The sequence below is a fragment of the Manacus candei genome, unplaced genomic scaffold (assembly GCF_025592945.1).
Source record: "Manacus candei isolate 608988 ecotype Guabito, Panama unplaced genomic scaffold, ASM2559294v1 h1tg000082l, whole genome shotgun sequence".
Lineage (NCBI taxonomy): Eukaryota > Metazoa > Chordata > Aves > Passeriformes > Pipridae > Manacus > Manacus candei.
In genome coordinates this window covers 97,895-124,349 of record NW_026138130.1, presented here as the reverse complement: position 1 = coordinate 124,349, position 26,455 = coordinate 97,895, and the positions used below count along the sequence as shown (strand labels likewise).

Sequence of the window (26,455 nt, the reverse complement as noted above, 5' to 3'; positions counted from 1 at the left end):
CCAGCAGTGGGACCAGCCCCCATCCCAGGGAGCTCACAGCAGCTCTGTACTAGCGGGGACGTTGTGTTGTGCCACCAGAGCCGCCGTCTTCGGCACAGATGGGAGATAAGAGCAGCACGGAGCAGAGTGAGGCCGCCCCGTGCAAAGTACAGGGTGGTGCAGGCAAGGCAGAGGCCGGGGGACAGCCGTGGGAGGTCCGCTGGAGCTGGTGGGGGACACGGCCATGCTCTTTGAGGAATACCTGGTGCAGGGTGAGTGAGCCCTTTGGCCTTGGAGCGGGCACTGGCTTTGGAAAGGGGGCCCAAGCAACTCAGGTGACCCCACGTTCCATGGGAGGGACATATTTTGGTAGCTGGTGAAGGGACGTGCCAGTAGATGGTGGGTTGGGGTGAGGTGGTGAGGTGGCCAACAGGTCCTTTGTCGTCCCTGCCTGTCCCGGGGCTCAGGGGATGGTCGGGCAGCGCTGGCCCGTGGGGACACCCCACTGCAGCAGGTGGGTGCTCCGGGGCTGGGCCTGGGGTTTGTGGGTACAGGGTACAGGACGCCAGTAGCAGTGGGGACAGGGGGCCCAGGAGACGCTTCCAGAGGCGGTGCAACCCAGCAGGATGCTCCAGGGCAGGCAGCCCGGGTGACAACTGCCCATCCCGAGAAGGGGGTTCCCCTCTACCACCCCCAGTTGCCGCCTGGGGTGCTGAGCCCCTGCTAGGATCTCCTTCCCATGTACTGCCCTAGCGCCCCACCTCCCCTCCCCAATCCCAGTGTGACCCCACGCTCCAGCCCCCTCTGTCCCCAGTGTCCCTTCACCTGCCCAGAGTCCCGCTCCGCCCTTCCCCTGCCCAGTGTCTCCCCAAGAATCCCGGTGGGCCCCTCCCCAGTCCCAGTATTTCCTCTGGTACCAGTGCACCCTGCCCCAGGCCCAGTCCCCCAGTGTGCCCCCGCTAACCCCACTCCCAGTGCCCCCAGTATTCCCAGCACAACCCCAGAACCAGGGTAGCTCCAAGATCCCTGGCCCCGCCCCCGCCTCTCCGCCAATCACACCGCGCTCTTGCCGCCCGGTCCCGCCTCCACCCCTGTCAATCAAGTTACAGCGCCCCGCCCCTCCTGCTCGCCCCCGCGAGACACGTCAGGGGGGCGGGTTGGCGCGTGCGCAATGCGGCCGCCGCCGTGACAGTGACAGGCTGGCAGGAAGGGGCGGGGCCGGGACCGGGACCGGGATATCGGGATTGGGACCGGGATTGGGACTGCCACTGCCACTGCCACTGCCACTGCTACGGGGCGGGAGGGCCGCAGCGAGGCAGCACCATGCTGAAGAAGTTCGACAAGAAGGACGAAGAGTCGGGTGAGGGGAGGCGGGGGGCGCTGTGAGGAGGGAGGGCCCTCCGTGGGTACGGGGTGGGGCTGTGAGGGGGGGACCCCTCCTGTGGGTACGGGGGGAGCTGTGAGGGGAGAGACCTCCTGTGGCTACGGAGGGGATCAGTGAGGGGGGACCCCTGCTGTGGGTGCGAGGGGGGCTGTGAGGGGGGACCCCTCCTGTGAGTAGTGGGGGGAGCTGTGCGGGGAGACCCCCAGGAGAGCTTGGCAGCGGGAGCTGGTGCGCACGGAGCGCAGTGGGAAGCGCCGTGGAAGCACCATGGGAGCACCATAGAAGCACTCTGCTCTGCTGCCGTCTCCTCACAGCTGCAGCCAGGGGCTAAACCGGTTGCATTGGCACAACACGCCGAGGTTACCCGGCCACATCACCAGATGCAAGGTCTGAGACTAAATATTGAGCATATTAGCTCTGTTCACAGTCGCCTAGCTCTCAACCCAGGTGCTAAAGCCAGGCAGAATCCTATTCGTAATTTCTGGCACTTTTTCTGAACCGTATCGTCTGCTCTTCCAACGCAATCACTGCGACTTTCAGTGGATCAGGAAAAGCTGAGAGCACCAAAGGAACATGAAGTGATTGCTTGACCTTTCAGAACTTTAGGCTGAGTAGTAAGGAAAGCTCTGATATTTTCTGTGGTGTGTAATTCAGGTGGAACTGATGCTTCATAAGACAGTGTTTACTTTCATGATTGTGCCTTGTGGTATCTTTTTCATCTTCCTTCTGTGCAGACTACTCTGCATAACAAATCACCCTGTCCTGCAGCAAATTGATTCAGTGTAAATCTTGGTGATGGTTCTGCGTGACTCTGCTTGCTTTTTATTTTAATGTGCATTAAATGCTTTGCCCTTGTTTCCCTTGTCCAAAACCTCCAGTGACATCTTGATAAGCAGAGAATTTAGTGAGGCAGCTCTTGGAGGGGAATTGCTCTTTACTTTCCTTTTGGGAGATATTCTTTATTTACATCTGCCACACTCTTCAAGGTACTGACGTTACCTATGGCCAAGGCTGGCAGGAGATGCACTTCCTTGTATTATGGTGATGAGTCTTGTTGGCTTTGTTCATACCAGGAGCTCACAGAACCCTCCATTATTCTTTCTGCCACTGCTGCTTGTGGCTTCACAGCAGTTTTTCTTTGCTATTGCATTTACTTCTCATCCTGTTGCTTCTGTCTAGAATGAAGATTCTTAGCATTTACTGTGCCTGCCTTTCTCCTGTGGACTGTGTCTATGTCCAAAATGTATATCCTGAGTGCTTGATGTTCTCAGTATTAGGTGGAATGCATCATCCCTGAATTTACAGGCCTTGAATTCTCATTCTCTCCATGTAAAGGCTAACAGGACAGTCTTTGTTGAGATGAGTGTATCCATTTAATTGCTTCTGTGTCTTTGCTTTCCATGGATAGTGTAGCTAGCTTTGGATGGGCTGCTTCTGCTCAGAAATGCCCTTTGACATGTTATTTTGGGCATAAAATTGTTCTGAGATCCTTCCTTCGCCAGTGACTGTCTCTCTACAAATTAAAACAAATTGCTGCTAGTCATCCAATTGCTGCTAGTCATTCAGGAGCTTCCTGAACACACAGCCTCTGCCCTCCCTGCATCCTTCTCCTTCTCTATGGAAGAATACTTTGGCACAAGGTGCTTTGAGGACTGAGACCTCATGTACGATGTATTTCAAGATCCTTAGTGCTGTGAAAGATGAAGAGCCAATGCTGTGGCTGATTGTTCATGGCTGATTTAGAGACTGTAGACTCTGGGAATACTGTGCTGCTTGGCAGGTTTTTTGGAACATATTCACATGCTCATACTGGAACTGGTTCATACTCACACTAGAGGTGGTTTTGCTCTTTTCCCTTGTTTTCTCTCCTCAACCCCACATAAAGTCCGTGCTTTGTTCAGCCACCTGCTGCCTTTACAAACTTCTCCCGAGCCAGAGGAGAGCAGTTTATCAAGCAGGAAGGAGCCAGAGTGCAGATGTGTTTGCTTTTGGGTGTAAGGCTGACTCTAGCCAAGGCTCCTGGCACCAGCCTAGGATGCCTCATGCCTGGGTCAGGTCGGATCTGGCCCTGGGACATGTTCTCTTTGGCAGATCAGGCTTTGGAACAAGCACTGGCACAGCCATGAAAACGGCTGCGTTTTGTCCCAGGGCCAGGCTGAACATAGGTACTAATTAAAACCTGCTTATCAATAACTGGCAGCTTTTGAAAAGCTGCAGCTCACAAATGCTTGGGAGGCAAGCTAATTGAGGCCATGCAGAATGATAGTGCTTTTCCCTCTGATTATTTTGTCCTTAATTGGTGAGGGTTTTAATTATTTAGTATAATTTATTTTGTTAAGTGGAACAATGAAAGTTACTCTGTGTCCAGTGTATCTAGTCTGCTGTTTTGTTATCTTAATTAGTGATAGAGCCAAAAATACTTTACTGGTGGATTCCTGATTGGTTTATATGGGAGGCATAAAACACTCCTGACTCACCAGTCTGGCAAGCAATACTTCTTTTTGTCTAAGCTTTTGTTTCTAGACCTGTCTTATTGATGCTCTAACTGTCAGCAAGCTCCCAGCCCAGGGGCTGGAAATAGGTCTTTGGGGATATAGTGGAGCACAGTTATTTTACAGCTAATCAGTCTACCTTGGCTCAAAGTCAGTTACTTCTGGAGGGGATGACAAATTGAAGAATGTCTTGTCTGCTCTGACTTCCCTGACTGCCGTGAAGACATCTAATTAATATTACTTAAAGAGGGAACTCTGGTTTGCTTGGTGTTCATGAAAAGAATCAACCTGAAATGCTCAGTCTGTTTTTAAAGTATGGGTGTGGTTAGAAAGTTGCTTCCCCACAGCACCATCCCTGGAGAGATTTTTACTCTCTTTATTTTGCAGGTGGGAGTTCCAACCCATTCCAGCACCTGGAGAAGAGTGCAGTCTTGCAAGAGGTAAATCCTCAGACAATCTTTTTTGTGTACCCCCTTCTCGATCAAGTCTCTCCTTCCCTTGAGTAGGTCACTGGAGAACTTCAGCAAGGAAGTGGGGGTTTGTTACGGTCCTGCTAGCTCTGAAAGAATTGGGCAACAGTTCTTATTTTGTTATTGGACAGAGGAAGGGAGAAGGTTGAAATAGTCTCTGTAACAAATTAAAGACTGTGAACTATAAATGGTAATAAAAGGAATAAAATTATCTGGGAAAGCTCACCCTAAAACAGGAAGGATGGGAAATCGGCCTTGAGCCGATGTGAGTGGTTATTGAATGATCTATGAATTCCCTCTGAAAAAAAATGGCTTTCTGTTCAAGAGCAGGTGAATGTCTCTATCCCCAGACCCTGTTGTTTGAGTGTTCTCTGTTTGCTCGGTGTTGGCGCCCGACCTCCTGTTTCTCTGTCAGAAGAGTGGTGTTTCAGCTAGCACACAATCCAGACTTGTGTGGGTGAAAGTGTCAGGAGGATTTAGCCTTTAAACCTTCATTGCACTTGGATTTGCCATCCTAGACTGCACAACCCGCTGTTTAAAAGGGTTCCATGTTTAACAGGAATTAAGGGGAAACCTGATCCAAAGTCGCTGAGGATCTTGCCACACCTCACTCACAGTGTGTTGTTTGTATCAGTGTCCAAGACCAGACATGACAGTGTTTACTAGGGGGCGTTGGTGGCAGCATCCTTGTCTGTGCTTTGTTTCCAGGCTCGAGTGTTTAATGAGACACCCATAAACCCACGAAAATGTGCTCATATCCTCACCAAGATCCTGTATCTCATAAACCAGGTAAGAGAGAGAAAATGTGCAGCTATACAAATATGTACATCAGGCCCAAAGCTGGTTGTGATAGCTGGGATTAACTTCCTTCCTTCCAAACATCTTCTAGGGGGAGCACCTTGGTGTCACGGAAGCTACCGAATCCTTCTTTGCTATGACGAAGCTGTTTCAGTCCAATGATGTAAGTCTGCTTGTTGTTTTCTGTATTTACCTGGTGGGACAAGTTGTCCCTTGAGATGTGCATTTTTATACACAGCTTTTCCGTCCTGGCTGGAGGTACCCGATCTGAGTGGGAAGAGTAGGGTGAAAGTTTAGAAACAGTGATCAGCTTCCTTGCCCTTCCTAGACCTTGTAGCAGCTTAACTGAAACATGCTCTGCTCTTGAGACAGAGATTCCTACCTCTGAATTGATGTTTAACTCTTGAGATTATACTAGGCACAGATAAAACATGTGATCAGCTGGAATTTTCTGTGCTTTGTGCCCAACATTAAAAGATCCTGCTTCCTGCTGATAGTCAATGATTGCATGTCCTGGAGGAGGCCAGGAATTAGTGCCTACCCACAGCAGTAGTACTGTCACTAGTTGTCCCCCAAACCACAAGGCATTAAAATCATGAGACCAGTGTAGAAATCCCCAGACTCAGGAATATAAGTCACTTGCTTTCTTGCTTTTGAAGTTACACGGTGCTTTCAGCTAATGGTTTCAAGCTTTTCTCTTTGTTCATGTGAATGACAAGTGGAAAATGAAACTGTAGATCCAGCTAAGTGGTATTTCTACAGCTTCACCCTAAGACTGAGGGATTTAGAAGAGGAAGAGGTGTTTTGTTAATCAATATGGGTTTTGTACATCTTTTACACTTGGGGAATGGGGCTCTCTGAAGGTATCAGGTTCGTGTGATCTTTGCAATAAAATTATGCAAGCAGGGAAAACTGAGATCCCTTCCTATCTGGGATCATCTCAGCTGATGTCTTTCTTCCCTCTTTCCCTGTCAGCCAACTCTGCGCAGGATGTGTTACCTAACTATCAAAGAGATGTCTTCAATTGCAGAAGATGTGATCATTGTTACCAGCAGGTCAGTCACTTCACTTCTCTTACTGTTATATCGACATGCCCTCCAGCAATGTCTGTCCAACCTCTTGGAGATGACTGTAGTCCCTAAGCAGAGTGTGCTTATATAGGGAATGACCTTGGTGAGGAAAAACTTTTCCTTTATAAAAGATCATTAAAATTACAGACAGGGGACTCATAGTGATATATGTGAAATGTGCTGTGTCCCCATATCCTATGCCCATGGGTGTTTGGATTGTCTCTTTTGATTACCTGATACAGCAGCACTGCTGTTTTTTCCCTTTTTGCAAAAGGCTGTTCATTTCATTCCTGTCTGAATGCCTTGAAGCTTTTTGAAGAATTCTGACATAAATCCCAAGGCTTTCAACAAGTAGACAAGGATTTACTGCTCCTGTAGCAGCATAGAGTGCAACTTCACCAGGGAACAAAATTCTCTCTGTGATTCATTCTTGAATTGCTGATCATCCCACTGAAATGCCCTGTGGGGAATCAGGAGCCTGAGGGTATAGGGTCTGCTGAGGGCTCATCGATTGTCTCACACTGACCAGGACCCTGGGGAAAGGGCAGGAATGAGCAGGAAGGCAAATGCCTCGGAGGGTATGTGTGTGTGTGCTCCAGCCCCACTTGGTGAACAGGAGCCCATGCAGCTGCTGATGGGCTTGGAGCTGGGTACTGATCTCCTCCTGCCTGCCCACCCTGGTGGGACTTGCCCAAGGCCTGCAGTTGCCTGCTTGGCATTCAGCTGGGATGCTGGCTGCCTGCTGCTCTGTGTGCACTGTGTGTGCACCTGGGAGCTGCTGGCTCAGGAGTGCAGTATTGAGAGCTTCCTGTTTTCCCAGCTTAACCAAAGACATGACTGGGAAGGATGACAATTACCGAGGCCCCGCTGTGAGAGCGCTCTGTCAGATCACTGATGTAAGTGCTGCTTTTCCCTTGGGGCAGCCCTAGGCCCTTCACCTTTTCCTACTTCACCCCATCCCACCTTCTACTCTGCTCTTCAGGCCTTTGCATCTCCCCTTTCACACTCCTAACAGCTTTTCCATATCAGCTCTTGTTTCCCTCTCCCTGCAGAGTACCATGTTGCAGGCCATTGAGCGCTACATGAAGCAGGCAATTGTTGACAAAGTGCCAAGTGTATCCAGCTCCGCTCTCGTGTCTTCCTTGGTAGGTACTCCCTGAGGCTCTGTCAGGTGGGAAGTCATCTGTGGTGGGACTGGACAGCTTGACAGTTTCAGGGTTTCCTGTTTGCTATTCCTGTCTTTGTGAACTGAGGGAGTGGTGCTGACTTTGAGAGAGATTGTGGACCTCTTGAGGCCTCGGCCATCATGTCCAGGTCTGCGTGCTGATGCCTTGCTCTTCTATAAGTTGCTGCTGCCAGCACCCTCATGGGGAGGGCTCACTGTTTCTTAATATGAGCTGCAATTCCCAAGGCTTCCTTATCTCATGGGTTGTCCGTGGCTTCATCTCCCTCCAGCACTTGCTGAAGACCAGTTACGATGTGGTAAAACGCTGGGTGAACGAGGCTCAGGAGGCAGCTTCCAGTGACAATATCATGGTGCAGGTAGGACACACAGGGAATAGCCAGCAGCAGCTGGGAGTGGAGCAAGCTGCTAGAGCTCAGCCAGCCACCTCTGGGCAACAGAGGGGACATAAAGGGTTTATTATGTTCTCTTTCCCTGCATAGTACCACGCTCTGGGCCTGCTCTACCACGTGCGGAAGAACGACCGCCTGGCAGTCAACAAGATGCTCAGCAAGTTCACGCGCCACGGCCTCAAGTCCCCGTTTGCCTACTGCTTGATGATCCGGATAGCCACAAAGCTGCTGGAGGAGGAGGCTGGCAGGTGGGGGTGCTCCTTTGCCCTGCTGGAAGAATTTCCTCAGGTCCTGCTTCCATCTCCTCTTGCAGGCTCCCTTGCCATTTCATTATTTCTGTCTTTGAAGAGCAGCATGCAGGTTCTACCCTCTTATTGTTGGGTCAAAAAGCAGAGAAAATAGAGGATGTTTTCATTGCTTTGAGATGGCTTCTGTGAGTCTTGTCTGTGTGCTAGCACATTGAATGCTTTCTTGTTTTTCTGGACTGTTTTGCTCAGCTCTTCTTTATGGAGATGTTCTACTTTATTTTCTCTTCTGTAATTACTTGTTGACCATGTATCCAGTGTGGCTTCCTGGATAAGAGTTGTGGTGTGTACAGTCAGTTCTCAGGGTGGGTTAAGGGAGATTCCCTTTAGTGAGGTAGAGGGTGTCTTCTCAGAAGGCAGCCTGACTTTCAAGCAAGCTGAAAGTACAGTATAATGACCACTGCAAAATCCGGGGACGGAGTGGGTTTATGGCTGCTTATACCTTTCTGCCTTTCTACAGGTTATGGTACCTGCCCATTTCTGCTGCTGAATTCTTCATTTCTGTTAGTACCTTTGCTCTGATTCATTCTTGTGGGGTTTTTTATCCCTTAGCCGCGATAGCCCCCTGTTTGATTTCATCGAGAGCTGCCTAAGGAACAAGCATGAGATGGTGGTGTACGAAGCTGCATCTGCCATTGTTAACCTGCCCAACTGCACTGCCAAGGAGCTAGCTCCAGCTGTCTCAGGTAAGTGTGGTGCTCCTGGCCGTGGAATTATGGGCCTGTGGTAACCTACAGGGGACACCTGCTGATTGCCCCAAGAAACAAGGACCTTGTGTAGTTTCAGGCTTGTAATGCTGCTGTACCCTTTGTTGCTTTATGATGCTGCTGAGAGCCTGTGGTGTCTGTGAATAGCTTTGCTCCTATATAAAGGTATTTCCTGGTGTGTTCAAGTGTAGGTTACTAGAGGGGTCTCTTTTTTTTTTCTGTGAAACAGGGCTGAATTATAACTGATAAATGTCCCTGCTTTAGGCTGAGTGTAACTGTGCAAGAAGCCAAGGTGTTGGGGTCCTGCCTTATCAGCTCAGTCCATCCAGAGGTTCTCCTGAGCTGAGACTCTTGGCAGGGAGGTTGTATGTCACCTCTCTGCACAGGGAGGGAGCCCTTCATGGGCCAGCCCTGGGAAAGGAGCAGGGTTTGCATGAAATGGAGAACAGCAGTTCAAATTGACTTAATCGGAAAGATGACAAAGTGATGAAATTGGCTTTCATGAGAAGTGAAGGACAGCAGCACCGTGGAAAAAGAAGGAGGTGGGTAAGAGCTAGTTGCTAGCAGGGATGTGTGGCAAAGGGGACAACAAGAAGGGAGGAAGGTGACAAATTCACAGTTGCTAGTTACCTTGTGCTTGCAGCTGTCTCTTTTCACTGAAGCTCTTCTCTAGGTATGAAACGCTTCTCAATAACAGAGTGCCTAAATGTCTGCCTTTGTTGTTTTTCCCACCTTGCAGTTCTGCAGCTGTTCTGCAGCTCCCCGAAGGCAGCACTGAGATATGCAGCCGTCCGTACCCTCAACAAGGTAGGAGCCAGTCCCTTGGGAGCTCCCACAGTGCCTTGTGTAGGGAGGTGCAGGCTTCAGAAGAAGAAGGGGCCAGATTATGTGATGATTTTGTGTGAATAACCTCTACTCTGTGGCTACAGCCTTACATTTCATTGCTTTCTGAGTGGAGTAAAACCTCAAAGAACACTCTACAGAAGGAAGAAAAAAACCAAACCAATAATTTTCACAGGTCTCTTAGAGTGTCATTGCTCTTGGTGTTACTGCTTTCACTTCTGAGCTTCCCATGGTGAAGAAGCTCCTTGTAAAACAGGGATCAAACCTTGATGCTGCTTCTTGCCTGCTCCATGGCAGTCTTTGCTTTTCCCTTCACCTTACAAAGTCTATAAAAGAAAAAGAATGTTAGTGTCTGGTAACTGCTGTGCTTCCACCCACAGAGGTGTTTTGCCCAGCTAGTCTGACTGAATTTTTGTTGGGAGTTCATAGCTTTCTTTTCCTTCTATATAGAAGAGAATGAGAGAGATAAAAATAGTAAAAGATTGTTTATTTTACTACTGCTTCTCTTCTGGCAATGGGTGCAATTCTGCAGGAAATGAGAGCTTGTTACCTTAACTCCAGATTAGCTGTTTGTCTGAGATGCCCCTTGTGTACAGTGTATACCATTTATTTCTATAGGAAGGGAGTGAGTTTTGGTGGGTTTTGCCAGCTGGGCCTTTTGCATCTATTGAGTGATTTTTATTCTTCCTCCTCTGCTGTAGGTGGCCATGAAGCACCCATCTGCTGTGACTGCCTGTAATCTGGACCTGGAGAACCTTGTGACAGACTCCAACCGCAGCATCGCCACCCTGGCCATCACCACGCTACTGAAAACCGGCAGTGAGAGCAGCATTGACCGGCTCATGAAACAGATCTCCTCTTTCATGTCAGAAATTTCAGATGAGTTCAAGGTAAGGAAGTGGGAGGAGGGAGGGACACCAGGCTCCGGAAGAAACCCCATGGTCTTTGTCCATGTTTGTGTGTGCACTCTGAAACCTGCGTGGAACTGCTTCCAGCAGCTGGGCCATGGAATACTTTGAAGCTATATGCCTTGGTTGTACAACACCTAGCTCTAAAGTCACATGCTCTCTTCTGGGGAGATGCCTTTTGAGAATCAAATCTCTTCCTTCTTTCCAGTGGGTGTGGGGGTTTTCTGGGGGCTAACCTGTGCCTAAAGATCAATCTCTTCCAGTTCCTAGGACTGTACCTCCTGGAACTGCATTTGTTGGATCAGTAAAGACAAAATCGTGGTTTCCAGGCCAGGGACCAGCACAAAGTTGACACAATTCAGATAGTTTTTCCTGCCTGGTGAAACAGAATTGTTTTTTACTCCCTGCCCTCTTCCCCCAGGTGGTGGTGGTGCAGGCCATCAACGCGCTGTGCCAGAAGTACCCTCGCAAACACGCCGTCCTCATGAACTTTCTCTTCACTATGCTTCGGGAAGAGGTAAGTTTGCAGGACAACCATGTGTTCCTTGTTTGTGTGCGTGAACCATGGCCCCTGTGCAAGTCAAGCTTTTGCTGATAATGCTGTGCAGTAAGAGCCTCTCTCTAAGAGGTTTGCAGCCTAACTGCAGATATGCCCAGCTGTGCACAACAGTTATAAGCATATTGACAGGCATATTTTTAGTGTGGTTTTCATTCTTTGATTTTTTTTTCCTGGGGGTTTATTAACTCTCAAAGCAAATGCAGGCAACAGCAGATCTGTTGACAATCCATGTGTGTTTCACATTTGAACCAGCTTTCTTTTGTACTTTGACAGCAAATTCCAAGAAGTTTTGTCTTGTACACAAAGATTCGGTAACAACCTATTTATTGATGACACGGGACCACTTTTGTTCTGGTGTCTGTGCTGTGGCAGTGAAGGGATCACGAGTACCTATAACCATTCTCTGCATTCAGTCAGACATAAATTGCAGAGAGACAGCTTTACAGAGGTTTGCTGAGGCTGTTTCTAAATGAGCAAACATGCCTGCAACACAGCTGGCACCGCTGCTTGCTCTGACATCACTTTCTGCCTATTACAGCCTCTCTATTGGGAACAAACCAGAGCATCTCATTTTGCTCCTGTGAAAAATGGACCATTCTCCTTTTCCAGATTTTCTGTGGGTGGATGGTATCGTTTTGAATGTGGTTTTGTACTTCAAACCATTCCGTTTTAAAGCTTTTTTTAATCCAAAGTAGCTCCGGAAAGATCCAAATGGCCGGCACTGTGCATGTAATTGGCAAAGGATGGCGTGTGGTTTAATCCCCTGGTGTGTATTGAGGACACCAGTAAATAATGTCTGAAGATAACCAAGCATTACTGGGTTATGGGCTGTACCTGGGGAGGTATTGATTGTCTGTCATCCCACACTAATGGGGCTATGTGCTGCATCCTGCTGTGGCAGATATGATCCTTCATATATTTCTCTTGTGATTCATCCTCAGATGTCTGGTGCTAAAGGGGAGAGGGTTGGGTTTTTTTCTCCTCCCATATGGCTGTTTTTAAGCACTAATTCTAGCATCAGAGGATTTTGAAGGAGATATAGACTCTTCAGGCAGATAGATTCTTTTGCCCTCTTTAGGACTTGGGGTTTTTTTCTCTTCACTGCAGCCATTCTGAAGGGCTGTGGCAAGAGAGCCTGAATGTTAGCTGGCCCTCTGGGTGTAAAGAGGGTCAGAAGTGGGGGCAACATTACCACCCTTCTCCTTTAAAACACAGATTAAAAGAACTGAGTGTGGGTGACCTTTTCAAAGGAAGTTTTTTCCTGTCTAGCTAGCTCAGTCTCTAAAATACTTTGAGATTTCCAGCTGAGCAGTTCCCTTTTGCTCCTTAGGGCGGCTTTGAATACAAGAGGGCCATCGTGGACTGCATCATCAGCATCATTGAGGAGAACTCGGAGAGCAAAGAGACAGGCCTGTCTCACCTCTGTGAATTCATCGAGGACTGCGAGTTCACTGTGCTGGCCACACGAATCCTCCACCTCTTGGGGCAGGAAGGGCCCAAAACCAACAACCCCTCCAAATACATTCGTTTCATCTACAACAGGGTTGTTCTGGAGCATGAAGAAGTCCGGGCAGGTAAGGGACAGACCTGCAAAACTGTCTGCCTTATGACAGATCTTCAAGGAACTATAGTGTAGGAACACCTCTGCTTTTGAGGGTTGTAGTTTGCTCTAGGCCTAAGCAGATCTTTTTACACAGCAAAGATCCTGCACTGGTATTGATGGAAGAGGTGGCCTGCAGCTGAGAAATGGGAAGGGATATGCACTGGCTCTGAAACTAGACAGAGTTTTGCAGGCACTCTGCTGTAATACCTCTGCCTCTTTCTTGTCACAGTAATGCTTTCCTAATGTAGCATCTCTGATATGGCATTTGATCAAGGCCAAGAAATGGAGGAAACTTCATCTGTTTTTTTTGCCTTCTAATTCTGTTTCCACGACTTGTGCTTACAGGTGCTGTAAGTGCCCTGGCCAAGTTTGGAGCCCAGAACGAGGAGATGTTACCCAGTATCCTGGTTTTACTGAAAAGGTCAGTTGTACTTCACAGTTTCTCAACATCCTAGGTGAAAAACACTGTTTGCATGAGGTCTTGTTAGCATCCCCATGCATGTCTAGTCTCTTCTGGCTGTGGATCTGAGAAGGTACAGTCTGTTCTGGGATCCTGTGATGGGATCACCACTGCATTCAGCACCACATAGTGGACAGAAGCCATGTGTGGCAGATTATTGCTTTTCTAATACGATTACTAGTAGACTGCTGCTTCCCTCCTGTGGCACGTTCTTTCTGGCCCTGTGAAGTGGCTTAGTCACCTGGATTTATTCATGTGGACTCTGAAGAAATTTTTCGACTTTCCTCTCAGGTGTGTGATGGATGATGACAACGAAGTGAGAGACAGAGCCACCTTCTACCTGAACGTTCTGGAGCAGAAGCAGAAAGCCCTCAATGCTGGTTACATCCTGAATGGTACTGCAGGAAGGCCTAAAAACAGTCTAAAGGCCTAAAAAGGCTTTAGGCCTTTAGGAAGGCCTAAAAAAAGTCTGCACCCCTTTCCTGGTTTAACAAGAGTTAAATGCATTATCGTGGTTTCACTGCCCTGTCCCTTCCATCCACAGGTTTGACGGTTTCCATCCCTGGCCTGGAGAGGGCTCTGCATCAGTACACCCTGGAGCCCTCCGAGAAGCCCTTTGACTTGAAATCTGTTCCTTTGGCAACAGCTCCTATCATTGAGCAAAGAGCAGGTGAGGAGCAGTCCCCTGGATGCTAGTGATTCCCAGCATTGAGCTTGCTGGGGATTGCTGAGCTCCATCCTATTTGAATTTTGTGGGATTACATCTTCTGTAAAGACTAAGAGCAGCAAATCTGGCTGCTCCCACATTAGTGTTTCAGTTAAGTCCAGCTGCTAATAATAGTAGTAGCTGGCAATCCTCACTGTAGCTGCTGCAGTTCTAAAGGTGTTTAGGAAGCCAAATACAGGGGACTAGTCTATATCAAAATGAGAAATGAGCTCCCTTCCTTTCCTTAGGCAAATTGTTCTCCAGACATTGATTTGTTTTTAGTTACTTCTTACTCTTCACCTTCAAACTTTTTGGGTTTGTTTTTGTATGTTTGGTTCTTTCTTTTGCAGAAAATGCCCCTGTTGCTGTAGTGAAACAGCCAGAGAAGGTGGCAGCAACACGGCAAGAAATATTCCAAGGTAAACTGATGCAAGGCTTCTTCTGTGTCTGTGTGTGAGAACTCTGCAGCCACCTCTTGCTGAGCCTGCCATAGCCCCTCTGGCTTTCTCTCATCTTCTTGCAGGGAGTGACACAGGCTCTCATCTTAAGATCAGCTGTTCACTCCTGAGGGGTGGGGGTGCCTGCAGTCCTGTTCATTCTACCTTGCAGTAGATGTGGGCAAAGTATGACTGCCTTTAATTTTAGAAGTCCCTAGGGAATGTTTATGGGTATTTGATGGATAGTTCCTTGCTGTAGCAGCTTCTGGCAGCTGAAACAAGGGGTTTGAATCTGCTAACACCTTCCTGTGGGTTGAGGAAGGCAATGGTTTGTGTCCTCTATTTCAGAGCAACTGGGGGCCATCCCAGAGTTTCGGGGACTGGGTCCACTCTTCAAGTCTTCCCCAGAGCCTGTCGCCCTGACAGAGCTGGAGACAGAGTATGTGGTTCGTTGCACCAAGCACACGTTTGTCAACCACATGGTGTTCCAGGTGGGTAGCTATGGGGTGTGGTACTGAAAACTATTGGAAAAGAAGCTCCTGACTGGCTAAAAGCTCCACTGGGAAGAAATAACTAAGGGATATCTTTGTTCAAAGCAGGACATTGCAATGATGAGTCCTTAGTTTCTTATCCATGGCAGCAGAGCCCCAGAGAAAAGTAATAATTTGGGGGGGTGTGGGTGGGGGTGTGGCTGAACAATGCTTACAGGTACAATCAAAACAAATCCAACAAGCACTAGATGGGGCTGTTCTCACTGAGCAGTTGGCAAGGGGAGCTGTGTTCTTCCCTCAGAGTCCCCAAGGACGTGGTTTGAGCATCAAAGAGCAAAGCTTGCTACATCTGAGAAGCTGAAAAGGGTACCCAAGAAAGGGAGGCGGGGTGGGGGGGCAGAGCTCTTCATGCTCTGCTTTTTGTTTTAGCCTGTGTAGCACACGTGCTGTTTTCTGTACATCTTGGCCTTGGCCGTACATGTGAGGTGTTAGGATTGATGTGTCAGCATCTTTTCCTGGGCCTCGGGGAGTCTGAGGCACAGTGAGTCCTACAGTACCTTGTGAACGGCCGTGTTTTGTCCTTCGCCAGCTCCTTCCTCAAAAGCTCAGAACTGCTTACACAGCCCTCACAGGAGTTGATCTTTGTTTCTGTTGTCCATCCACCAGATGCAATTGTATGAGGCTAAAAGACATGGCATTTCAGCTGGAACAAAGACTAATCAGAAAGTTCAGATTTGCTAAAAACATGAAGCTTGCTGAAACTTGCTCAAGCTGTCCCTAATTTGAGCTATGTAAAGGATCATCTTCCCACCTGCTATGGGGCACTGTGTCCCTGTAGCATCGGGTGGGATGATGTAGGCAACACAATACTTGCATTTCCATAGAGCAAAGAGTTAACCCAGGAATGACCACCCAGGGCATTGGAGGAAAAAGGACTCCCCTTCAGGGTTTTGGTTTCTCCTGTAAATTGCTCTGTGATTGCCCAGCTGATAGCAAGGAGCACGGTGGAAACAAAAAGAGCTGGGGGTTCACCAGGTGACACCACGCTCCCACTCTGCCTAAACTGAGCCTGCTATCAGATGAATAGTGAACAGCTTCAAGCTGTTGCTGCCTTCCTCTTCCCTGTTTAGTTTGACTGCACAAATACCCTGAACGATCAGATCCTGGAGAATGTCACAGTGCAGATGGAGCCAACAGAGGGGTATGAGGTCATTGGCTATGTACCTGCCAAAACCCTGGTGTACAACCAGCCAGGAACCTGCTACACGCTGGTGGCACTGTCTGAAGAGGATCCGACAGCAGGTAAACAGTTTGCACTCTGTTTTTTCCTGTACTGTTCATCCCCACACATTCTACCGTGCATCCTAGCCAGATATTTATAGCCCTTGTGTGGGTGCAGCCCTGAGTGATGCTGAGCATGACTTGTCTTTGCTGTTTGGGGGCTGTCAGGCCTCCCTTCTCCTCTCCTGGTTCCCTTGCACTGTAGCACTGTCGAGTCAGGCTATGAGAGCTGGCAGATGAGCATTCAGCTCTCTGCTGAGTTGTCTCCCATGCACTCTGGCATGTTTGAGGAGGGGAGGCTGGTACTTATAAAGTGCTCTGAGTCCCCAGATGCTCTGAGGAGCAAAGGGGTATTTCAGACAAACCACTAGAATTTCAGGGATGCCTATTTGAACTGAACATCCCCCCATTTGCCACTGTCCGGAACACGAACCAGGCCTTACCTGTGCTTTGGTCTCCCTGCTTTGTGCTCTAGCACTGCTCACCTGTGTGTGTTGCTGCTGTTCACTCAGCAGTACCCAGTTCCTAGGACTGAGTCATCGCTTCCTCTCCCATCCCAGCTGAGTGGTATTAATCAGCTGCAGCATTGCAGTGCAAGGTGGTTTCATTTCAGAGGCGCATGAACCCATCCCTAGGTGCGGATCCTGCCTCTTCACAATGTGCTGGTGGGACATGTTTAGTTAGTATTCCCAAAACAACATGAGGTTCATCAGTAATAGCACTTGATCTGGGGATTATCGTCTCGTAGAACCATCATGAGCCTGTCTTTATCACTGTGTGCTAGCCTTAATATACAGAGAAATACCTTGTGCATGAGAGACAGAAACTGTTGGAGAGCCCTTTCTAGGTCACTGGCTAAGCCTGTGCTGCTGACAGTGACAGGGAGAACCTGGCTGCCCCAAACCTCCCAGCCCCTTCTGCAGAGTTATGGGGATGTGGTGGCAACTGTGGTTTTGCCTTTGTCTCCCTGCCTCCAGTGGCCTGTACCTTCAGCTGCATGATGAAGTTCACTGTCAAGGACTGTGACCCAAACACGGGGGAGACAGACGACGAGGGTTACGAGGATGAGTATGTGGTAAGGAGCTGGGCATGTATCTGGTCATGGAAACTGCTGTCATTTTGAGGGGGTTTGTGAGCTGAACTTGGATCCCTGCAAGCAATGATGTGACCACTGACACTGATGTGGGTAGCATCATGTGAGGAGAGAGTTCTTGCTGTCTCTGGTATCTGTCCAAGGATGCAGATGGGGGTTTGCAGAGCTTGCCTTGTCTCATTTGGAGTATTCTCCTATTGCTCTCCAGATGGACACCTGACTGTGCAGGATATGTAGTTTTGGGGGGCCACAGTGCATCCCCCAGGTTTGGCTGGCTGTGCCCTATGGACTGCAGCAATGGCACACTCAGGGTTGTGGAGACAGAGGGCTGTTGGGCATCTTTTGTTCTCCATGAATTGCTCCCATGGTGGCACAGTTAATTGTCTAGAGGCTTGCCTGGTACAGGAAAGTTGCCATCCTTGTTCTTGTTCTGGGGAACGTGGGGCTTTCACTCCCCAGCAGTGAGATTGCTGAAAGCACCAATGCTGCAGAAGCATCTCTTTTCCTCAAAGAGGAAGGGATGCTGTACACAGCCTCAGCTTGCCCTGTTAGCTCCAGAGACTGTTTTCTATGCATCGCCTGTCACTGCTGTGAATCTGATTAGAGGCACTGCTGTGCAGTGAGTCACTGTCTTCCCAGCAGGGGTGGGGAGGGTTTTTCTCAATGGAATGTGCAAGGTTAACCCCTCTTTCAGCTTCCCACCACTCACCAAGTCACCAAGTGATATTTAAACAAAATCTTCCATGTGTTTCAACTGGAATCAGGAGGAGATTCTTTCCTGCAGCGCTTGCTGAAATGAATGCAGGCTGGTGTGCAGACAGCTCTGGCACTGCCTGCCCTTCAGTATGCACTCTGGAGGGACAAGCCCAGTTCTGCCTTGCACAGGTGTAGTCACAGCAGCAGCTCAGCTACCCCAGTGCCAGTGTTAGGTGATAGCATGTCTGACAGTGTCTCACTCTACCAACCTACAAAACGATAAACCAGAAAAGCAAAACACAAGCTTATATGCATTTCAGGGGAAAATGCTGCATCTGTGTGAGCACAAGCAGCTATTTCTAAGCTTTTGGGTTTCCTTCTGTTTTGGCTGTTTGTCCAGTGCTTTGATCTCTGTCAGGCTGAGGGCTGTGCTCAGAGGGAGAACCTGATTTGTAAGCCCTGGAGAGAGCATCACCAGGGCCTTTCTCAGGCCTAGCAGTTGCTCAAACAAGCGGTGTTTGCTCAAGCAAACCAGAAGTGGAAGTGGAGGCAGTCTCCTGCCTTCACCTGATCTCAGGGAATCCAGTCTAAGGTTCACTTTGTGGAGAACAGGGTCAAGAACAACCGTGTTTCACTTGAACCTCTTCTGCCACCAGCTTGAAGACCTGGAGGTAACAGTGGCTGATCACATCCAGCGAGTTCTGAAACCAAACTTTGGAGCAGCCTGGGATGAAGTGGGTGACGAGTTTGAAAAGGAAGAGACCTTTACTTTATCTGCTATTAAAACCCTTGAAGGTAAGGAAGGGCGTGTCTGAGCACAGCAAAGCTTGTACTGTTCCCTCCAGTGGCAGAGTCTGGAGGCCCAATCTGGCTCACTTTAGAGCTCTCACAGAAAAGCTAATGGGGCAAAACCCTTCATAAGCTTTTCACCAGAGCTGTTTAATGTGGAGCTACAGTTACTGTGATAACAAATTAGCTCAGGTTTCAAAAAAACAAATGAGTGTTCTAGGCCCAGTGGAAACCAGGATTATGGGAGGCAAGAGAATATCTTGGTTTGTTTTCACACTTTACCCTCCCAAGCAGACAGACCATAGTTCAGCTGTGGGCTCCCACCACTGTTCTTGAGGCCAGTAAGAAAAAATGCAAAAAGCAGAAGACATGAGGTTGGTGGGCAGGCTGGTGGTATAAGCCCTCTTGTCTTTCATCATGTATTAAAGAGTCCTATTTTTACTGAGAAGCCTATGAAAACTCAGTGCTTTTGATGCCTTAGCAGGGTGTCCTTGTCCTGTAACCATCTCTGTGCTCCCTTGCACAGCCCCTTGGGGTTTGAAATACCCTCCCTGAGGCCTTTTCAGATTCCTCCTGAAGACCTGTGACTTCTGCAAGATATTTCCTTCCTTCTGCATCTCTCTCCAGAGAGGTGAACAGACTGTCAGGGCTGTGCAGGAAGTGCAGCCAGCTGCACTCTCCTACTGCCCTTGTTTGACTCATTCACCCTCTCTGTTGCACCTTTGCTACATCACAGAACTCTCTCATGGCAGTGGGTTTTTTATGTGTTGCCTCTGCCTCCCTGGTGGCCTCTAAAACTACCCTTCTGACTAATGCTGTGTCTCCCTCAAGACAATGAGCACGAACCCTAACATGCTGGAAAGGCTTGAGTCACCTTTAGGTGCCCCTGTTAAGATACTTGTGACATGGAGCCCCTTTTATTTATTTTTTCTAACAGAGGCAGTTAGCAATATCGTGAAGTTCCTGGGAATGCAGCCTTGTGAGCGGTCGGATAAAGTGCCAGATAACAAGAACTCTCACACACTGTACCTGGCAGGTGAGCTGTGGAGTGAGGTCTCTGCATGAGGAGCAGCTCTTTGGGAGGTCACACAGAGCTGCCTGTTGAGAATCAGGGCAGGAGTTTCTGATGGAACCCACTGCAGTTCAGGTTGGATTTGGAGGCTTCTGCCTGCCATGATTTCTGTCTCTGCAGTGTAGAGTAGCTGGTGTTGGGATCAGGGAGGGTGCTGTGGTGGGGGGATGTTGGATTAGCCCCAGGCTGAGCTGGGTGGAATTTACTGTCTTAGTGATCTGTGGCATCCTGGTTTGGAACTAGTCTGGGGCAGGAAATAGAGCAGCCTTGCCCAGCAAAACGGATCAGTACTGGAGCTCTTGGATGAGTGTCTGTATCTCTTCTCACCTGAAGTTTATTTTACACTTTGCTTTCATGGGTTTTACAGTAGCAGGAGTCCCAGATATGTTATAATGAATGGGAATAATGCTGCTTGAGGGTCTCTCCTGGCCCAGTGCTGGGATTTGACAGGCTACCTGTGGGGAACCTGTCCGTGCCAAGCAGTAGCGTTCATTTTTAGCCTGCAGCGCTCTCACCCCTCCCTTCCCCTCTCCCTTCCAGGTGTGTTCCGGGGTGGCCATGACCTCCTGGTGCGGTCTCGTCTGGTCCTGACCGACACGGTGACGATGCAGGTCACGGCCCGCAGCGGGGAGGAGCTGCCCGTGGATGTGATCATGGCCTCCGTCGGATAAACTCCCCTCTCCAGGACTGCCCTGACTCCGAGCCCCCGCGGGCAACGCTTCTTTCTCTGGCAGCAGAATAGGAATCGCGGTCACTAGAGCAGCTTTTGTGTTCTCTGCAGTACAGCTGTACTTGGGTCTCTGTCTATAAAACCACCATGTTTTTAAGCTCTGCCTACGCCGCGCTTTGTCCCCGCACCGGAGCGTTTCGCGGCGGGCGGCCCTGACCGCCGCTCCGTGTCCTCTTCCCGGTGTCGTTCCAATAAAACCGTGTCGTGGCTCTTCCTGGCTGTGTCGGGGGCGGGACCGGCGTTTCCGCGGCCCGGCCCGGCCCTGCCCCCGGCGCGGCCCCTCCCCGCGGGCGGCCCGGAGCGGAGCGCGGTGCCCTGGCCCGCAGAGCCGGCGGGATGTGCGGGCGCACCGCCTGCTCCCTGGCCGCCGACAACCTCCGCCGGGCCTGCGCCTACCGCGACCGCCGCGGCCGCCGCCGCCAGCCCGACTGGGTGCGGGAGGAGCGGTACCAGCCCTCCTACAACAAGGGCCCGCAGTCCAGCGGCCCCGTGCTGCTCTCCCGCCGCCACCTCCACCAGGTACCTCCTCCCGGCTCGGCGGGGGCCATCTGGGGCGAGGGGCGGGTGATGGGCATCCTGCGGCTCAAAGCGGAGCGGTGGGAAAGGGACCGTGCTGGGTCTCGGGGAGAGGGTGTAGGAACCGGTCAGAGCGGCCGCGGCTTGTTTGGTTTCGCTTTGCTCTCTGTACGTGGCAGGTATTGCATTTTCTAATTGAAAAAATGTCTCGTTATTTACGTGTTCCGAAGGAGGGGGGGAATCGGTACCGTGCTTCCAGCACGTTGTTTATGTTTTCTGCAGAAATGTGTATATGAGTGCTTAACCATAGTAGAGGTTTGTGGGGTTTTTTTCCAAATGCCTATAATTTCTCTGCTGATTTTAATCGGCTTTCCTGAGGCTTTTTTTTTTTTTTGTTTGCATTTCATAACACTGCTGCGTGTGCCCAGGTCACATTGATGGTAGGGGAGAGTAGAAAAAAAAAAAGAAAAAAATCTCAGCTTCAGAGCTGTACAGTAGCTGCACACCTGTGGTGACCGTTATCCCGGCTAATTTAAGCCTTACCCGACCTCCCCCAGACAACCTGGGCAGCCTGTACGACTCTTTGAGCAGCTCATTTGGTTCCACATAAGAGGGTGCCCGGCCAACTGCTGCTCTTTGGCGTTCAGTGGGGTGAAACAGGGTGTGCTAAATCGAAACACCCTGCTCTGAACCCCCTCTGCTCTCCCTCCCCAGCTGGCGGGGCAGCAGAAGGGGCTGCTGCACTTTGCAGCTGTTACCAGCACAGGGGATGGGGTGGGACACCTCGGTGGGACCACTCTGAAGTGCCATCAGGCATCCTTCATACCCTCCTTTCCTGCCTTGGGGGTCCCATATCCCCCAGAGAGCAGGCAATAAGCTGATGGAGCAGAGGAGTACGGGTCTGGGAACATGATACAGGACACAGGCAGACACCTGCTTGATTGTCCATCGCTGTTCAAGTTGTTGGGATGCTGGTGTGGTGTAGGGTGTTCCTTTTTGCCACTCCTGTTCTGAAGGAGGCCCTGAAAGACTTCACAAAACTGGGCACATACACGTCCCTGCATGCACACACCTGTGGCAGGTGTGTATATGTGTGTATGTGCTGCAGTCCCATGGGAGCACATGAGTGCTCCCTGGGGCCCCGCTCGCCCCAGCAGGCGCTGCCTGGGCTGGCACGTGTGGGCAGAAAGCGAGAGTGAGCTGGGGGAGAACCGAAAACCACAAGCCGTTTCCATTGTCCTAAGGCAGGTAATATGCAAAACATGAGTGAAAGTGCACCAGGTCGGCAGAAATCACGTTATTAAAATGAAGGTGAGGCTTTTACCCTGTTTGGGATGCCCACTGTCACCAGGGGCGTTTTGAGGATTGTGACACCAGCCTGACATGGCTGTTTACTCAAGAGCTGGGGAGTTGATGTCTCCAGCCACTTCCACTGAAAAGAACCTGTGTTAATTCTTCCAGAGAGTTGTCACGTGAGCTTCAGTGAGACAGAGTTATTTATTCCTGCAAAATATTCTTGTGCTTTCTGCTGAGTATTCATTCTTACAGGAAAGTTGTTAAAGGTATGCAGAGGGTTATAATCAGTGGCTGTTTCTGCACGGCTTGTGAGGGGCATCCCTGCAGGAGAACCGAGGCAGAGTTAGTGCTGGAGGGGCGGTGAGCCCCAGCTCAGCTCTCAGCAGAGATACTGGCTGGTTCCCCCTTGCAGGGGGAGAAGCTGCTTCAACAGAACCTCCCACAGCCCCCCTCTCAAGCTGTTGGGATGCTCGTGGTCCCTGTGACGTGGCTCTGACCTGAGGTGTTTCTCTGTCAAAAGGATGCCGACTCCTCGGAGCGGGTCCTCATGGACATGCGCTGGGGCCTGGTGCCCTCCTGGTTCAAAAATGACGACCCCTCCAAACTGCAGTTCAACACCTCCAACTGCCGCAGTGACACCATGCTGAAAAAGACCTCCTACAAGGTGAGCTGCTGCTTTGTGCCCCGCTTGAAGAGATCTTGTAGTCGGCAGAACCAGGGCTGAAGCACCTCCCTGGGGAGTAATGGTCTCCACTTGCCTGCTGCACAGGGGAGCGAGTCCCAGTACTGTGGAACTGGTGGATTTCATTAAAATAGAGCTGAAAGGGTAGTTGCTGGTGAAGCTCATCTTAGCACTAGTGGCATTTGTGCACCCCACGGGGCAGTTTAGGAAAGCCCTGAGAGGGAGCAAGTGGGCTGAGTGGTCCCAGGAGCCCTGTCCTCCCTCACAGGCTGCCTGAGGCTGCTGCTCACCGCTCACTTGTGCTTTCTCTCCCCAGGGTGCTCTCCTCAAGGGCAAGCGCTGCGTGGTCCTGGCCGATGGCTTCTACGAGTGGCAGCAGCAGCAGAGTGGGGGGAAGCAGCCGTATTTCATTTACTTCCCCCAGACCAAGGATGCTGTGGTATGGAGTCCCTCGCTGTGTCTTAACACTTGTGCCCCTGCTCCCGCCAGCTCCCTGGCGAAAAGCCCCTTTCCCTCCAGCTGTGCACATCTCTAGGAGCCTCTTTCCCAATAGGAAAAGAGTTTAGCAGTGGGCTCGGCACTCTGGCATCCCTCTGTGGCTGGCGGTCCCCGGGCTGTGGAAGGTGATGCGGCGTCCCCGCCGTCACGCTCACTGCTCCCCACGTGCTGGGTATTTGCATGGGTGGGCAATGTGGCTCACAGGGGACTGGGCTGGGAGTTTCACTACCTCTTTCCTTCGGCTGAGCTGGTGGCTGGGATGTTCAGAAGGGGAGGGGAGTGATGGCTTCCCTGCGGGAAAAAGGCTCCTGGAAAGCCCTCAGATTAGTTTTTGGAAAATCTGTGCTGCTTTGGTTGCCCATGGGCCAGCACTGACCGGGGTGATGGGGCCTCTCCTGCAGGATGAGGGGATGGAGGGAGATGAGGAGTGGAAAGGATGGAGGTTGCTCACCATGGCTGGAATTTTCGACTGCTGGGAGCCACCGTCGGGAGGGGAAATGCTGTACACTTACACCATCATCACTGTGGATGCCTCCAAGGACGTGAGCTTCATCCATCACAGGTAAGTGAGAGCAGGCAAAGGGGCTGCAGGGCAGAGGGGGGCAGGGGAGGAGAGCTGCACCTTTGGACACCAGCCTGGCAGCATGCAGGCAGAGAGCCCTGCCTCCTCTTCCTACCCTCAGAGAAAAACACTACAACATTACCGGCTTGTTTCGGGTCACCAGCTCATGCCCTTTCCATAAATCACCATCTTTGTGCCCTGTGGGAGGCGGTTGGAGTTGGATCACTCTCTGGAGTTGTATCACTTTCTGCCTGACCACAGCCTGGCAGTCAACCTCTCTGCCTCTTCCAGCAGAGCAGCTACCTTGGTGAAGCGAATGTGTGCTCTGCCTTGCAGAAGAGCATCCTGCTGCTTCAGTTTTCCCCATTTCCCCCCAGACTGCCAGCTCCTTTTTAGCTACAAATCTGGCTTTTGCCACCACACACTGCTGTGTCGGTGCTGAGCTTTAGCTCCAACTGTCTTATGCCCTAGGATGCCAGCCATCCTGGACGGGGATGAAGCCATCAGGAAATGGCTGGACTTTGCTGAAGTGCCAACCCAAGAAGCTGTTAAACTCATCCAGCCCACAGAGAACATTGTTTTCCACCCAGTGTCCACCTTTGTCAACAGCATCCGCAACAACACGCCCGAGTGTGTTGCACCCATCGAGCTGGGAGCCAAGAAGGTGGGTGCTGGTGGGGGCTTGGCAAGGGGGATCTCGGTCATGGTGGTGTCCCTGGGCTGGGACAGAGCTGCCAGGCTGCAGGATGGGTGGCAGCAGGCAGCAACTGCAGGGCATGCCCGTGCTTGATGCTGGAGTGCAGAGCCCTGGACAGATTCCCTTCCCTCCGCTTCCAGAAATAAACTGTCACCCCGTGCCAGGATTTCTCTGCCAAATGAGGCAAATTTCATGTGAAACGGGTCTTGGAACAAGCCTGTTCCCCAGCAGCCTGGGGAGCCTCCCACAGATGTGCCTGGTTGCAGGCAGGGCCATTGCTCAGCTTCCACATCCTGCTCTGGACCAGTTCTCGCAGTGCCCTGCTCTTACCATGCTTCTGACCTCTCCCACACTGCCTTTTGTCTCTCCAGGAGGTCAAAGCCACCCCAAGCAACAAAGTGTTGCTGGGCTGGTTAAAAAACTCCCAGGAGGGCTCTCCCCAGAAGAAAGAAAACAATTTGCCCAAGTGGAAGAGTCAGTTCATCCACAGCCCTTCGCCCAAGAAAACCAGTGCAGATATCCTGCAGCAGTGGCTGGGGAAGCAGGGAGAGCCAGCTGCGAAGAAGCACAAGGCTTAGGCACCAGCTGGGATGGTTGGCCATCCTTGATCCGCTGCTCTAGGTTGTTGTCTCTGTTCTTTGTGTTTTGTTAAAAGTTGATGTTTGTCTTTAAAGATTTTGTCTTTGTCTTGTGCTGACGGGAGTGAATATAACCTGCTGGCTTCCCTCCCTGCCAGTCACTTGTGCCAGACACAGATAAAGCCCTGAGAAGCATCTCAGTCTGCCAGGGAGGAATAGCTTCTACTTCCTGTCAGCGTTCATAGTTCAGGTCTCCTTCTGTTTGCTTTTCTCTTCCCTTTTTTTGGTATTAAACCAATACCTCTTTTCCACTTAATTCCACACTGATTCTGTACAAATTCCTTTCCAATACTCTCTCCCTCAAAAGATGGCTGCAGTACAGAGAAACAAGATGTAAATATTATAAGGAAACTCCAGGCTGGGAAGATTTGCCAAAGCCATCCCACTCTGCACCAGCATTGCCATGTACATCCATGGCTCCCTAAACAGGGAGATGTTTAGGCAGTGCCTGGGAGGAGCTGCACTTTGCTTGGCTTTCCCTACGGGCAGCGGGGTGGGACAGTGTGTCTCAGTCACGTTGTTTGTACAGTCATTTTGTTAATGGGATTTGAAGACTTAGAGAGGATTTCCTTGATCTGTGGAGGGATGCACTCTGCCTTGTTCATAAAGGTCATTCATTAAAGCCCAGATAACCGAAGTGCCATTACAGAGCAGCATAGGGCAGCATGTTTTTGAGGTCAGGGATTTTGTAAACATAGCCAGATGTTACAGACCAAAAGCCTTACACGGTGAAATCCTTGCTGGAAATCAGTACTTCCTTTGTATTGGAAACAATAAAATGGGCTTCACTGGCTGACTGTGCAGTGCCCTTGTCTGTGTGCCTGGCTGTGTCCCCCCTTGCCCAGTGCTCCTCTTTCGCAGGCAGAGCTTGTACCTCCTCTCCATGTGCTGAGGGGAAGACCATCTACCCACTGCTGAGCTCTGATGGTACTGGCAGGACCACGTTGCTGGAGCATTTCCATTTGCCAGTGGAAAATACTCCTTGGGAATTTATTTTGAATCACCTGTTCCTAGGGAGCTGCAGGGGTGGCTGTAGGTGAGGCTTGTCCCTGGGGAGGGATAGCAGAGCCAGGGCAGGAGCCCTGGATGGATACCTGGGGAGACCTGAGCACTCTTGG

At 50.4% G+C, this 26,455-nt stretch overlaps 2 protein-coding genes across 3 annotated transcripts; both read left to right on the top strand.

The window, feature by feature from the left end:
• The first annotated feature begins 164 nt into the window (after window positions 1–164).
• Window positions 165–20,545, top strand: COPG1 (COPI coat complex subunit gamma 1). 2 transcript variants are annotated; one of them, XM_051811633.1, is made up of 24 exons: window positions 165–251; window positions 4,243–4,295; window positions 5,034–5,114; window positions 5,215–5,286; window positions 6,099–6,178; window positions 7,014–7,089; window positions 7,246–7,338; window positions 7,649–7,735; window positions 7,859–8,016; window positions 8,626–8,759; window positions 9,520–9,587; window positions 10,325–10,513; window positions 10,953–11,048; window positions 12,421–12,664; window positions 13,039–13,114; window positions 13,445–13,548; window positions 13,698–13,823; window positions 14,210–14,278; window positions 14,645–14,787; window positions 15,918–16,089; window positions 17,046–17,143; window positions 18,514–18,652; window positions 19,584–19,682; window positions 20,259–20,545. In XM_051811633.1, exons 1-24 carry the CDS (start codon window positions 224–226, stop codon window positions 20,387–20,389), a joined length of 2,616 nt encoding a protein of 871 aa, XP_051667593.1. In that variant the 5' UTR covers window positions 165–223; the 3' UTR covers window positions 20,390–20,545. The 2 variants fall into 2 exon arrangements, with proteins under 2 accessions (XP_051667593.1, XP_051667592.1); XM_051811632.1 differs by lacking the exon at window positions 165–251 and adding an exon at window positions 1,108–1,339.
• A 175-nt stretch (window positions 20,546–20,720) lies between these two features.
• On the top strand, window positions 20,721–26,151 carry HMCES (5-hydroxymethylcytosine binding, ES cell specific). Its single transcript, XM_051811636.1, has 6 exons — window positions 20,721–20,967; window positions 22,781–22,924; window positions 23,259–23,381; window positions 23,842–24,002; window positions 24,474–24,666; window positions 25,071–26,151. Exons 1-6 carry the CDS (start codon window positions 20,785–20,787, stop codon window positions 25,275–25,277), a joined length of 1,011 nt encoding a protein of 336 aa, XP_051667596.1. The 5' UTR covers window positions 20,721–20,784; the 3' UTR covers window positions 25,278–26,151.
• The last annotated feature ends 304 nt before the right edge of the window (window positions 26,152–26,455 follow it).

Bases quoted from the DNA above. Each gene is read 5' to 3' on its own strand.
- HMCES (XM_051811636.1), top strand. From the start codon at position 20,785: ATGTGCGGGCGCACCGCCTGCTCCCTGGCCGCCGACAACCTCCGCCGG. The intron at 24,003-24,473 runs GTAAGTGAGAGC...CTTATGCCCTAG, and splicing joins GTGAGCTTCATCCATCACAG to GATGCCAGCCATCCTGGACG. The intron at 24,667-25,070 runs GTGGGTGCTGGT...TTGTCTCTCCAG, and splicing joins TCGAGCTGGGAGCCAAGAAG to GAGGTCAAAGCCACCCCAAG.
- COPG1 (XM_051811632.1), top strand. From the start codon at position 1,303: ATGCTGAAGAAGTTCGACAAGAAGGACGAAGAGTCGG. The intron at 11,049-12,420 runs GTAAGTTTGCAG...TTTGCTCCTTAG, and splicing joins TCACTATGCTTCGGGAAGAG to GGCGGCTTTGAATACAAGAG. The intron at 18,653-19,583 runs GTAAGGAAGGGC...TTTTTCTAACAG, and splicing joins TGCTATTAAAACCCTTGAAG to AGGCAGTTAGCAATATCGTG.